General features: G+C 39.6%; 1 protein-coding gene across 3 annotated transcripts in view; it reads left to right on the forward strand.

Moving 5' to 3' along the window:
* Nucleotides 1-14514, forward strand: part of LOC117305115 — a 48402-nt gene that overhangs the window by 13193 nt on the left and 20695 nt on the right. For 2 of the 3 annotated variants that reach the window (XM_033789867.1, XM_033789869.1), the window contains exons 6-14: nucleotides 822-854; nucleotides 2081-2171; nucleotides 2864-2946; nucleotides 4635-4718; nucleotides 5903-5994; nucleotides 6845-7354; nucleotides 9062-9267; nucleotides 10865-10897; nucleotides 12961-14053. In XM_033789867.1, the coding sequence (XP_033645758.1) occupies nucleotides 822-854; nucleotides 2081-2171; nucleotides 2864-2946; nucleotides 4635-4718; nucleotides 5903-5994; nucleotides 6845-7354; nucleotides 9062-9267; nucleotides 10865-10897; nucleotides 12961-14053 (2225 nt within the window). The remainder of the gene's footprint in view (nucleotides 1-821; nucleotides 855-2080; nucleotides 2172-2863; nucleotides 2947-4634; nucleotides 4719-5902; nucleotides 5995-6844; nucleotides 7355-9061; nucleotides 9268-10864; nucleotides 10898-12960; nucleotides 14054-14514) is intronic. The other variant, XM_033789868.1, reaches the window with a different exon arrangement.

Here is a 14514-nt window from a genome sequence, read left to right on the forward strand (position 1 = left end):
ATGCAAATTTTGCATGAAAATAATGAGAATTGCTTGCTTAAAGACAGTGGACACTATTGGTAATTGTCAAAGACCAGTCTCCTCACTTGCTGTATCTCAACATATGCATAAAATATAACAAACCTGTGAAAATTTGAGCTCAGTCGGTCATCGACATTGCGAGACAATAATGCAAGAAAAACACCCTTGTCACGCGAAGTTGTGTGCTTTCAGATGCTTGATTTCTAGACCTCAAATTCTAAATCTGAGGTCTCGAAATCAAATTCGTGGAAAATTACTTCTTTCTCGAAAAGTACTCCACTTCAAAGGGCGTCGTTTCTCACAATGTATTTTACTACCAACCTCTCCCCATTAATTGTTACCAAGTAATGTTTTATGTTAATAATTATTTTGAGTAGTTACCAATAGTGTCCACTCAAACATAGATATTGAGAAATTAAAACATTAGCTGTCGCAGACAACTTACCAACCAAATGGACCTAATGATATAAATGCAAAAAAAAAGTTAATGGCCTGATGTTTCGACCCTAGCAGAGTCTTTCTCGAAGGCTAAATAACAACACAACAAAGTGACATAAGCAGTGAAGTGGAAATACATGAATTGAGTAAGAAAGCATACAGAAAAAACCAAGGGGTAAACAATGAACAGGGAGAAAAAAGGGGCGGTTGAAGGGAAGGGACTGGTTTGACCGCAAGAAGATAGAAACAAAGGACATCATCAAGGGTAGGAAGAGGTAGGGGAAAAGTAATTAACTTAGCCTGCGCCTCATTCACTAAATTAATTACTCTGATGTAAAATTCTTCTTCTTTGTCTTTCACAGGAAGCAAGCTTATGCTGTAGGCACCAAGCCAAGGTGAGTTCATTTTCTATTCCGCTGTATTGATTAGGCTCCTTTAGTTATTTTAAAAAATGTGCTTTTTCAGCTTAAAATAGACAGACAGCGCCTCTAAGCCCAAACCAAAGCGAAAGCCATTGTTTGAAGAGGGCCATAAACCATGTTTGTGGACTTTTTGTTGCTTGAGCGCCGCAACTTTTCTGTAGAAATGCTTTGATTTTTTGGACTAAAATTGGCAGACAGAGCCAATAAGCCCAAGCCAAAGGGAAAGCCATTGTTAGAAGAGGGCCATAAGCCATGTTTCCAGTTGACTTTATTTTTTTAGAGTTCCGTGACTTTTCTGTAGGGTGACAAAATTAAATCCAATGGGAACTCATGGTAAACTGACCTACCCTGGCAGCTTACCGCAACCGTGATGTAACACTAACAGGTTTGCTATTGTTTCTCTACAGTACTCGTTTAATTGGACTAGCTGAACATGGCCAACGAACTCAGCGCGCGAAAACTACGCCAATTGAGGCACGTCACATCCCATAGGTCAAAGTTAACTGTGACAGCGACCTCGATGAATGACATTCTGCTAGTCTCAAGTAGCGAATGAACTGTTCTGCTACAGAATATTTACTATAGACCGATCCGACGCGCACCGGGCGCAACCGTGTTGAGCACCGCCATTGCTGAGGTGTACGTGTGCCTAGTTTTGTGCACAAAGACATGAGGAAATCATGTTTCTTTTCACTCTTTATGGACACAAGATGTTTTCCTCAACGAAGAACACAATTTCCTTAACAGGACATCATGATATACCAATGTAGATCACTGACCACAAACATTTGCAACAAAATAGAAGCCGGATCATCTTGAAAAAAGGTGCTTGTCTTAGGCGAGTTAGGGGTCAAAGACGCGGAAACTGCATAATAGTCGCTAAAATGCATTACATCGGCAAGGTATTTTGTCAGAATTTCAGCATTGTACTTCCTGCTTAATTTTAAAAATTTATCAAGAATATAGTACATTGTTATATCAAGCAGTCACATCAAGGAAATTTCATAGATTGTCGAGGAAGAAAATTCAATTCCCATAAAAAGTGAAAAGGAAAACAATTTTCTCATGTCTTTGTGCATAAAACTAGGCACAAAGAAACCCCAGCAGTGGCGCACAGCGCATGGCGGCGCCCAGCACTTGCGTGCCTGGATCGGTCTATATATATATATATTTTTTTCTTCCTCTTCTTTGTTTACTAGGGATGGCCAATATGGTGCTTGCTTCCTTAAGAAACCAACCAAAGACTTCCCAGTCATCTACTCAGCACGCCCAGGAAGCAGAATATGGGAGGTATGTATGCAAGTTATATAAAAGAAATAGAGGTTGCATTGGTGATGCTTCTGCACATATGTGATGGGACCGTAAGGAGACGCGCGCGCGCCATTCTGTACGCATGTTGAACATGAAGTACACGTTGGAGTTTGTGTTTGTTGAACACATGTTCCACAAGTTTATCTTCAAGCAAAGTTGACGTGCAGCTTGAAATAATACAAAACATGTATGCGAAGTTTGAACTGTGCAGTAGAGCATGGTGTGATTTACAGTATCTGCAGGGATGCCAGTTTTCCGGCTATTGCCGGAATTCCGTCTTTTTCAAATTTCCCCAGATTTTTTCCGGCGCTCCGTATTTCATCTGGCCGGAGAAAATAGATTTCATTGAAAACAGATTTCCGGTGTTTCGTATTTCATCTGGCCGGAGAAAGTATATTTTTATTGAAAACAGATTTCCGGCGCTCTGTATTTCATCTTGCCGGAGAAAATGTGCCGTCAACTCGCCATCAACTCAACCACTATGCAGATGGCAGGTATGAACTAGTCTTGACCCAATTGCCAAGGGGGGGGGGAGGGGTGTGACCCCTTCTCCTTCGCAGCAATTTTTCAGGCTCTGAGGGAAAGAGTCACTGGCATCCCTTTATCTGGTATGAGATTCTTTGCGCTACATAAGAAGCCACAATTACATTATTCTTACTGTCTTTAATAAGGTGAATATCGTCGGGCAAGTACAGACAACTCATCAGCTGAAACGTCTCCTAGCTGTGCCATCTCTGCCAATACTTGGATTTGGGTAATTTGTATTATTATTACTATTATTAAAGGCAGTGGACACTATTGGTAATTATTCAAAATAGTTATTAGCATAAAACCTTACATGGTAACAAGTAATGGGGAGAGGTCCATAGTATAAAACATTGTCGGAAACGGCTCCCTCTTAATTAAAGTAGTTTTCAGGAAAGAAGTAGTTTTCTTTGAATTTGATTTCGAGACCTTGAATTTAGAATTTGAGGTCTCGAAATCAGTTGTTAAAGATCAGTCTTCTCCCTTACTTGTGTATCTCAACATACATGTATGCACAAAATAACAAAACTGTGAAAATTTGAACTCAATTGGTCGTCGAAGTTACGAGATAATAATTGAAGAAAAAACACCCTTGTCACACGAATTTGTGTGCTTGGTTTCGGAAAATCAAATTCTAATTATTAGGTCTCAAATGAAGTTCAAATATTTTAGTGGAAATTACTTTATCAAAAAGTACGTTACTTCAGAGGGAGCCTTTTTTCACAATGTTTTATACACTATCAACAGCTCTCCATTGCCTGTTACCAATACAAGGAGTTTTTTTTGCTAACAAATGTTTTGAGTATTTACCAAAAGTGTCCAGTGCTTTTAAAACAACAAAACAAATATCGACCCTTAACCCTTTTATAATTCACCATGCTGATGGAACTTGGCTAAATTAATCAGTTTACACACCACAATGCTAATGTCACGCCCCAATGTTCGTCTTTTGTAATATGTTATAAGGGGATAATAATTGTTCACCGACGCTACAAACTAGCACACAGTTTACAAAACCATTTCTTTTTTAGTTTTCATTATACATGAAAACGATGTTAACTGAGGCCTTTAATTTTAATTGCGCTTCAGAAGATTAAGCTTCTAAATAAGCTTGGGCGATATCGATATATCGCGATATATTGTGATATCGATTAAGTATCGCAATATCGCGATGTATTTCCTAGTTGAGACATCTTGCACCCAATAGGTTTGGAGTAAAACCAGAAGAATAGGTCATTAGAACACCTCTCTTATGCTATGACTGTCTCTTCTACAACTTTCACTAGGAGTTTGAAGACTGATAATGTCAAATTTAATTAATCGCGATTATATCGAATATCGCGATATATTGTCGGCGATATATCGTGAATAAAATAAATCGATATCGCCCAAGCTTACTTTTAAATTGTGGTAGCTAGACATTGTAATGTTGCACCAGCAATTTTTGCACCAAAAACGAAAAAAACAAAACGTTTTTACTTTTTATTTTAAGAAATTGTTCAGTATTGTGCCTTAAAGGCACTGAACACTATAATGGTTACGTAACTACTCAAAATAATTGTTCGCATAAAAACTTACTCGGAAAGAGCAATGGAATGCTGTATTCTATAGAACATTGTGAGAAACGGCTCTCTCTGAAGTAACCTAGTTTTTGAGAAAGAGATAATTTCTCACTCAAACAGCAAAAGACTTCAGCTGAAGCCTTTTATTGTGCATCCGAAAGCACACAAATTTGTGCAAAACAGGTTTTTTTCTTTCATTATTTTCTTGCGATCTTGATGACCAAATGAGCCAAAGTTTAAAAAAATTATTATCAATATAATACTGATCTTTGACAGTTGCCAAGCATGTCCAATGTCTTAACATAAAACAATAATAAGAGTTGTTGTTTGAAGTGAACAGTGCTTTTTGTTGCAGGCGAACACCTCGTTTTCCTGATAAAGATGCAGTTCAGAAACCACAGTCTCTCAGTTTTCAACAACTTCTGACTTTCGGACATGGGTGAGTCCCCAGCTTCGATTTCACAAAACTCTTCCTAACTTAGGACGAGTCTCAACCCTACACTGTAGCATGCAGACCTTAAGATTAATCCTAAGTTAGGACGAGTTACTCGTCTTAACTCGAGATAAGACGAGTCCTAACTCTTTGTGAAATCGACGGCAGCATGATTCATACTTTCCACAATTTCATTCCTTTCACAGCTGCTTGCAGAGCCATGAAATTGGTAGCCTTGATCAAGGCGCTCCAGCCGATCGTGCCCGGCTGCGCCCGGCCGCGCCCGGCTTATCCGCTCCCCACTGAATTCCGCCAGCGCACCCCATACATACACAGTGCGTGGATCAGTGTGTAGCTACTGTTATCGTAATTTTCAGTGTAATTACCATTTTTAAATCTGTTTAAATTATTGTTAATATCTGTATATTGTTGTAATGCGCATCTGTACATATTTTTTATGAAACTTGCGCATAATAAATGAATAAATTATTATTGTTATTATTATTAGTACAGGTGTAAAGTGTATGTACATGTACGTGTTCATGTACGTGTACATCTATGCATGAACACCTGTACGGTGTACATTGTATGTCAGTCTGTGTTTGAGTCACGCATACGAGGTTGAAATAAGATCGACCATACTCACGGTTTTGCTATACTGTTCTCGCTGTACAATGTACTGTACATTCGTGTACACTGTCTATGCACTGCAGTTGTTGCCCAAGCGTGTCGCACCGGGCCCGGGCACACTAAGCCAACAGCCTTGAATCAAGGCTATGAAATTGGCCCCTGGTCTGTCCAGTCTTCTAAAGGGTACATGGAATTTACTTTTTCAATGTATATTTCTCCGCTATAATAAACATAAGAAATGATTGTATTATTAATTATCTTCAAGTACGCGCTAATCCTCCAATCAGATTCGCAGAATGGAGTGGTGATAAAAACCTATTTTGCACGGCTAATATCACTACCTGCGTCTTGCGTCTTCTATGTCACGCGCCAAGTTTGCTTGAAGATAAATACGTTATCACACGCGCGCTCGTGGAAATATGACAAAATATAGCGCGTCTGCGTCCCATATCCAACGAGGCCTTCGGCCTCGTTGGATATGGGACGCAGACGCGCTATATTTTTCCGTATTCCACTTCCGCTTGTGTGATAACTTATCCTAATTTCATTGCATGTTGCAGATGTAATCTTTTGCTGACTTGGACGAGCAATGCGGTTTATGTATTTGATCCAGCAAACATAGGTGTGACTGTTTGGTCTGGAGACTTCAAAGGTGAGTGGATATTGTTCAAGCTCTTAAAGACACTGGACACTTTTGATAATAGTCAAAAACCAGTCTTCTCACTTGGTGTATCTCAACATATGCATAAAATAACAAACCTGTGAAAATTTTCACTCAATTGGTAGTTGAATTGGCGAGAGAAACATGGAAGAAAAGACACCCTTGTTGTACAAATTGTGTGCCTTCAGATGCATTGAATTCAAGACTTCAGCTGAGGTCTCAAATTCAATTCAAATATTTTAGTGAGAAATTACTTCTTTCTCAACAACTATGATATTCAGAGGGAGCCGTTTCTCACAATGTTTTATACTATCAACAGCTCTCCATTGCTTGTTACCAAGTAAGTTTTTATGCTAAACAAATATTTTGAGTAATTACCTATTAGTGTCCAGATCCTTTAAAGAGTTTTGCTACCTTTTGTAGATGAAGTTTTTGGTCATGACCTGAATCCCTACTCCCTATGAATGGAGATGGATGTAACATAATTTACTTGAAGAAGTTTCAGCTTCATTAGTTGTTTCTGAAAAAAAGGTTAAAATCATAGAGCAATGTTTTCAGGGGAAAAAATAGTTTTCATCCCGCTAAAGATGATTTCTTTTGTGTGTGAAATCGTTTTGCTGAATTCTTAAAATCTGCAGCACCAATAGCAATATTTTAAGAGAAGCTTTCTACCATCATTTTCTTTAAACCGTGCAAAGAATCTGTTGACGTTTGTGTTTTGTGTCGTACTAAGAACCTAAACCCTTTAAACAGATGGGTTTCCAAGTTTACAGACCGACTGTTCAAAACCGACCGATGGCATAAATTTATTTTTATTGTTAAATTTTCTTGTTGATAACAGATATCTTATGGGCTTGTGTTTACAAATCTCGCGTCTACTGCCTGCATTCCAACAATGAAGTCAGCTGTTATACACTACTCAGCGCTGAGCGCTGCATATCTAAGCTGTTTGCTCTCAGCCTATGGGAACAGTGCGCGCAAACAGCCGTCCACTTCGCGGAGAGGATTCAAAAAGGGAACGCTCGTCGGTATGTTCCACAAACCTTGATAAGGGAAGTCAACTATCAGCTTATGGACGGGAACGCAGACTACACTCTGATTGGTCAGTTGGAGGATATACTTGGCAAAATGGAGGATGATGGGTTGTCGACTCCGGGGAGTAGCCGTCGCAGTAGCTTGGATTCCTGCGAAGGGGTGCGTTTAGAGTCTGGGATTTACCTGGTTAGGAATCGAACCTGCAGTGAGGATTCTACGGACGATCTGCCGCTTCTTGTTGATCGGGAAACTCAGATGGATGATGAGACATTGAAGTTTGACAGGAATTCAGATCATAAAAAAGAGCAAGATGCAGGTATGTTTAAGTTTTGGTATATCCACTATACACCGATGTGCAGTTTAATTTTTGGTATATCCACTATACACCGATGTGCGTTAGCACTTTACCGAGGTCTGCAAAAACAAATCACAGGCACAGGCCTGTATGCTTTGTTTTGGAGGCATTTTCTCCCTGACAAAGGGCACCCAAAGTGGAAATTGAAAATTTCTACTGGAGCATTTCAAGGGCCCCAAAGCAATGACCAGGGGTATGGAGGTAGTTGCCTTCGTTGCCTCCGTGAAGTATCGGGATTGCAGGCATATTACTTGGGTGGGATTTGAACCTTTGACCTTTGCAACTCTACAGCAGTGTCTATTACCAACTAGACCACCGAGATTGCCTGGTGGTAGCTAGAGGCAGTTCCAACCCTATATTTTATCAGATTATCCTACCCAAGTAAATAAGCCTGGGTTTTTTTCCAAAGAACTTGGGAAAGTACTGAGTATTCAGTGCTAACACACATCGGTGTAAGGATAAAACAAAACTTTTACATTATTTAAAAAAGGCTAAATGAGGACACAACAAACATGAACAGGTACACTGTAACTACGTTATTTTTCCTGATGCAAACAACATTCTGCTTACAAGAATATGGCAACCATCCAAACTATCATGTCACATGTACAGTGTGTGAGTGGTGTCCTGCTATAAGCAGAAATTTGTCAAGCAACATTATGCTTTTAAGCAGCTCTACGAAATTGGGCCCTGGTCTTGAATGGTTGTTGAACACCTCATTGCCTCTTCTTTTATTCCCTTATTTATAAATACCTCAGACAGTTTCGCTATTTCTATTGGTGGAGAGCGCGTCTCGTGGGTGTGTATAAACCTTTGCTTATGACCAGTAAAAAGTGTTAAATTATAATTTTTGACCAAAAAGTGTTGATGTTTTTTACCGAAAAGGTGAATCGGTGTAACTAGTGGTTTAAACCCGCCAAGGCGTGGTTCTTGATAATTTACCTCGACTTTGTCTTGGTAAAATGATCAAGAACCAGGCCTCGTTGGGATTAAACCACTAGTTGAAAACCTCTTCACCTCACATTGATTCCCTTATTAAAGGCAGTGGACACTATTGGTAATTACTCAAAATAATTATTGGCATAAAACCTTTCTTGGTGACGAGTAATGGGGAGAGGTTGATGGTATAAAACATTGTGAGAAATGGCTCCCTCTGAAGTGCCATAGTTTTCGAGAAAGAAGTAATTTTCAGCGAATTTGATTTCGAGACCTCAGATTTAGAACTTGAGGTCTCGAAATCAACCATCTAAACGCACACAACTACGTCCAACAAGGGTGTTTTTTTCTTTCATTATTATCTCGCAACTTCGATGACCGATTGATCTCAAATTTTATGCATATGTTGAGATACACCAACTGTGAAGGCTAGTCTTTGACAATTACCAATAGTGTCCACTGCCTTTAATTTTGGTTTATCCTTTATACACCGATGTGCGTTAGCACTTTCCCGAGTTCTGCGAAAAACAAATCACAGGCACAGGCCTGTATGCTTTGTTTTGGAGGCATTTTCTCCCTGACAAAGGGCACACAATTTGAAAATTTCTACTGGAGCATTTCAAGGGCCCCAAAGCAATGACCGTCTCGGTAAAATTATCAAGAACCAGGCCTCGTTGGGATTAAACCACTAGTTGAAAACCTCTTCACCACACATTGATTCCCTTATTAAAGATGCAGATAGTGGTTCCAGGGTCGAGACTACAAGTTCAGGAGTGAGTGACCACCATGACGTGGCGCTGGAAACTGGAGTAAGGGTTGAGGATGAGGTGGATTGTGTTGTAGATTCACCGACCGGACCAGCTGGTATCAGTTGGGACTTTGGACAAGGAAGGCTTACACGCTCTCGTCAAGACTCCATTCTTGGTGAAATCGCACAGGTAAACCGTAATGCTATACATATGATTTAGGCACCATATGAAAGCTCTTAAAGGAATACGTTGCCTTGGATCGGTCGAGTTGGTCTATGAAAAGCGTTTGTAACCAATTGTTCTAAAATGCATATGGTTAGAAAGATGTTTGAAAAGTAGAATATAATGATCCACACAAATATGCCTCAAAATTGTACGGTTTTCCTTTTACTTTGCGAACTAACACGGTCGGCCATTTTTTGGAGTAAAAACTTGACTCCAAAAAATGGCGCCAACCACCGGCCGGAACCTTAGGTTTAGATCAAGGTGCTTTTTGATTAATCAGGCGGTCTTAGACCATTCGTTAAAGGCAGTGGACACTATTGGTAATTACTAAAAATAATTATTATCATAAAACCTTTCTTGGTGACGAGTAATGTGGAGAGGTTGGTGGTATAAAACAGTGTGAGAAACGGCTCCCTCTGAAGTGCCATAGTTTCCGAGAAAGAAGTAATTTTCCACGAATTTGATTTTGAGACCTCAGATTTAGAACTTGAGGTCTCGAAATCAACCATCTAAACGTACACAACTTCGTGTGACAAGGGTGTTTTTTTTCTTTCATTATTATCTCGCAAGTTCGATGACCGATTGAGCTCAAATTTTCACAGGTTTGTTATTTTATGCATACAGTATATGTTGGGATACACCAACTGTGAAGGCTAGTCTTTGACAATTACCAATAGTGTCCACTGCCTTTAAACTTTCTCAACTCCTGTGGGACACTTACACAACCTCTAGCTGCATTGTACTGAAATGTGAGGTCTGAAATATATTTATCTATTATATCGTTGTGATTAAGCTTGGGCGATATCGATTTATTTTATTCACGATATATCGCCGACAATAAATCGCGATGTTCGATATAATCATGATCAATTATTATTTGACATCATCAGTCTTCAAACTCCCAGTGAAAGTTGTAGAAGAGACAGTCATAGCATCAGAGAGGTGTTTTAATGACCTATTCTTCTGGTTTTACTCCAAACCTATGGGGTGCAAGATGTCTCAGCTAGGAAAAACATCGCGATATTGCAATACTTAATCGATATCGCGATATCGCGATATATCGATTTCTCAATTAAAACCAAATCGATCTGATATCGAAATCGTTTCCAAATTAGTATCGCGATATTCGATAATATCGTGATATCGCCCCAAGCTTAGTTGTGATACCAGCTGCTAAAATATAGGTTTCTAACTGCCTCTAGCTCGGGCCTCGGGCAATCTTGGTGGTCTAGTTGGTAAGACATCTGCTCAAAAATGATATTTTGCAGTAATTCCTGCGCCTTGTGGCTCCTATGCACTCTGTCAAATTCTCCACGCCCAAGCAGGACTCCCTTCAATGTTAAAAATTTATATAACTTTTATGTTAAATCCTAGCAGCTTTGCAGAACATGTGAGCCGCCGAAAGTCTACCTGCTTTTTAAATTGTTCTCATTCTGTTGGCTCACTATTGAAAATTGCAACACAAAATGGATGCCAAAGAGTCTTGTGATTTCCGCCGTTGCAAAGTCTATACAAAGTTGTAACCATGTTTGTGAACATGTACCTTGTTTTTTTATAACAGCCAGCCACAGATCACGACCATATGAACGTACATGTAGGTATATTGTTCATTATTAAAGCCATTTGCAATGGATAGAATTGAATGGTGTGTTGCATTGCCTTGCTTGTTCATGTGAATGCTCAATTTTCCTTTCTCGGACTAAATCCAGGAAGAAATTGGTAGCACTTAAAGGCACTGGACACTATTGATAATTACTCAAAAGAAATCCCAGGTCAAAATTCCAGTTGAACCTAGTTAAACTGGGTTTAACTGGAACTAGTTGAAACCAGTTGATAAACTAGTTAAACACAGTTAAAACCAGTTGGTTTTGATATGGAAAATGAACAGAAACCAACTGGTTTATAATTTCAACCTAGTTGAACACAGTTAAACCTAGTCCAAACCAGTTGGTTAATATGGAAAATGGACGAGTTTGATCACTATCCAGTCGAACCAGTTGACCCCAGTTAACTAGGTTCAACTGGAATTTTGACCTGGGATGAAAGCACAAAGACTGTACCACATGTAGCACACAAAGTTGTCTTGCAACTTTGATGACCAATTGAACCCAAATTTTCACAGGTTTGTTATTTTATGCTAAGTTGTGATACACCAAGGGTGAATACTGGTCTTTGACAATTACCTGTAGTGTCCAGTGCCTTTAGTCAAAGACCAGTATTCTCACAATGATCAACAGCTCTCCATTGCTCGTTACCAAGTAAGTTTTTACATGTATGCTAACAATTATTTTGAGTAATTACCAGTAGTGATCAGTGCCTTTAACACATGTAAGCTATGTTGCAATATAGAAATGTTGCAATAGCAAATAACCATTGGTAGTGTTATGAAGCAAACTCATGATTGAAGCTTATTGCATGGCTTGCATACCTTGCATGTGTTTAGAATCTTGCTTGTGCATATACACAGTAAAGACCTCCTTACGATAACCTCATGGGGCCATTTTCATAGCCCTGCTTATAAGAAGAGAATTATTGCGTACCAATTGTCTGCTAAGACGAAATGAGCAGGATACCAGTCACAGATTGTACACAAGTAATCATAGTTTGGCTGGTAACCTTGTTCGGGTAAGCTTAATTTTGTTAAGAATATTGCTTAACATGTCTGCTAAGCAGAAATGAGCAGGATACCAGTCACAGATTGTACACAAGTAATCATAGTTTGGCTGGTAACCTTGTTCTGGTAAGCTTAATTTTGTTAAGAATATTGCTTAACATGTCTGCTGAGCAGAAATGAGCAGGATACCAGTCACAGATTGTACACAAGGAATGATAGTTTGGCTGGTGACCTAATTCTGTTTATTCTTAAGCTTAATTTTGTTGTTTTTATAGCTACTTTTTATGCTTTTATAAGCAGCTCTATGAAATTCGGCCCAGGTTTTTTAAAAGGGTAAGCGTATTTCACAGGTTAGCAAAACAATTTGTGCAGGGGTAACTGTGTCATTATGGGAATGCTCCCTTAAAGAAAGAGGCTAACAACTCACATCTGTCAAGTCATTTCCTCTCAGTAGACTTTTGGATCGTGCACATACCAGTAGTGCTACTGAATGCCCAAGGCAAACTAGCTGCTGATCCATTAAGTTCAATGAAAACGCACTCACTTACTGAAAAGGATGTATAATTTCTGAGTTTTTGTGGCCAAACTTGGAGCTTATCTCCGTAATGGTAATCCCCGATATCAAGCCTTTGTTTATTAATTGTTGCGAGAGAAGAGGATAAGGTGGCATATAAAGAGGATTCCAGTGATTGTATTTCGGTTTCGATGGAGGTAAGTCTGAGAAGACTGTTTCTGCCACGGGCCCAATTGGTGGCTGTGTCTTACGGCCAAATTTTTTCAATTCACTGTTCGTGAATATGATATTTGCTCGGAAGAGAAAGACAAAATTTGGGTGCTTCAAACAGAAACCACTGAGTAGAATTCAGTGATTTTGGTTACTTCGTTAATTTTGGAAATTCATACAATGAAAAAGTATGATGTTAATTTTGTTTTTTACCCATACAGCAATTTGTGTTTTAGCACGTGCTCAGTACTTTCCCGAGTTCTGTGAAAAAATATCACAGGCAACAAGGATAATGTTGATATCATTGCTGTTATTGTAGGCATTGGTTAAGGAGGGCGAGTTGGACACCAGTATTGCAGAATCTTTAAATGATACGCCATTAACCACCACTGAAGAAGTCAAGGATCAAGACCTTCAAACAGATCACCAAGAGGGTATCCAGAATCCTGAGTCTACATTTGGACAAACAGAAAATGATCACCATGGTAACCAAGAGGACTCGACCAATCAAAATACAGCATTCCAGTCATCAATACCTGAAGCAAGACCTTGTGAAGACGATTTGAACGAGTCGACTCAGAGATTTTTAAACAGCCATGATGATGTGCTACTGACTGATGCTACATCAGAGGCAAGCACTTCTATTAGAAGGAACAGCAACAGAAGTTGTGACACCTTGCAGCAAACAGACCAACTAGAAATGGGACCTGTTCCAGAACGGGGGCGTACTGATTCTCAGTCAAATCAGGAGGATTCTCAAATGGGCAGATGTCCGCAGTCTGGTTCTGAAAAGGAACTCGTTCCAGAACAGCAACCTTTTGAATCTCAGTCAACTCAAGGGGATTCTCAAATGGGCACATGCCCAGGTGAAGAATCTTTGCCTACTCCGCAGTCTGGTCCTGACATGGGACTCGTTCCAGAACATCAACCTTCCACATCTCATTCACCTGAAGAGGATTCTCAAATGGGCACATGCTCAGCTGAGGAATCTTTGCCTACTCTGCAATCTGGTACTGACATGAGACAGATTACAGAACGGCGACAGTCCGATTCTCATCAGTCAAGTCATAGAGATTCACAAATGGACCCGTGTCCGCCATCTGTTTCTGACAAGGAACCCGTTTCAGAGCAGCAACTTTCTGAATCTCAGTCATTCCAAGGGAATTCTCAAATGGGTACATGCCCAGCTGAGGAATCTTTGCCCAATCCGCAATCTGGTACTGACATGGGACCCGTTCAAGAACAGCAGCCTTCTGATTCTCAGTTAACTCAAGTGGATTCTCAAACGGACACATCCCCAGGTGATGATGAGAGAAACCCAAGACCGGCTTATCTACCATTTAACTCACTACCACTGGATATGAAGATTCACCATGCAGCTGAGGGTCAGATGACCATTTTCCAAGAGCCAGGTATACAAAATTAATGCTCCTTAGTGTTTTTTTGGCTGTTGGTGTCTAATAGTGTGTTTGTTACAAAAACAATTTGTTGCCTTAAAGGCAGTGGACACCATTGGTAATTACTAAAAATGATTATTATCATAAAACCTTTCTTTAATACGAGTAATGGGGAGAGGTTGATGGTATAAAACATTGTGAGAAACAGCTCCCTCTGAAGTGCCATAGTTTTCGAGAAAGAAGTAATTTTCCACGAATTTGATTTCGAGACCTCGGATTTAGAACTTGAGGTCTCGAAATCAAGCATCTGAAAGCACACAACTTCGTGTGACAAGGGTGTTTTCTGCTTTTATTATTATAATATCGCAACTTCAATGACCGATTGAACTCAAATTTTCACAGGTTTGTTATTTTATGCATATGTTGAGGTGCTTCAAGTGAGAAAACTTGTCTTTGACAATTACCAATAGTGTCCA

This window comes from Asterias rubens, chromosome 22 (genome assembly GCF_902459465.1).
Source record: "Asterias rubens chromosome 22, eAstRub1.3, whole genome shotgun sequence".
Lineage (NCBI taxonomy): Eukaryota > Metazoa > Echinodermata > Asteroidea > Forcipulatida > Asteriidae > Asterias > Asterias rubens.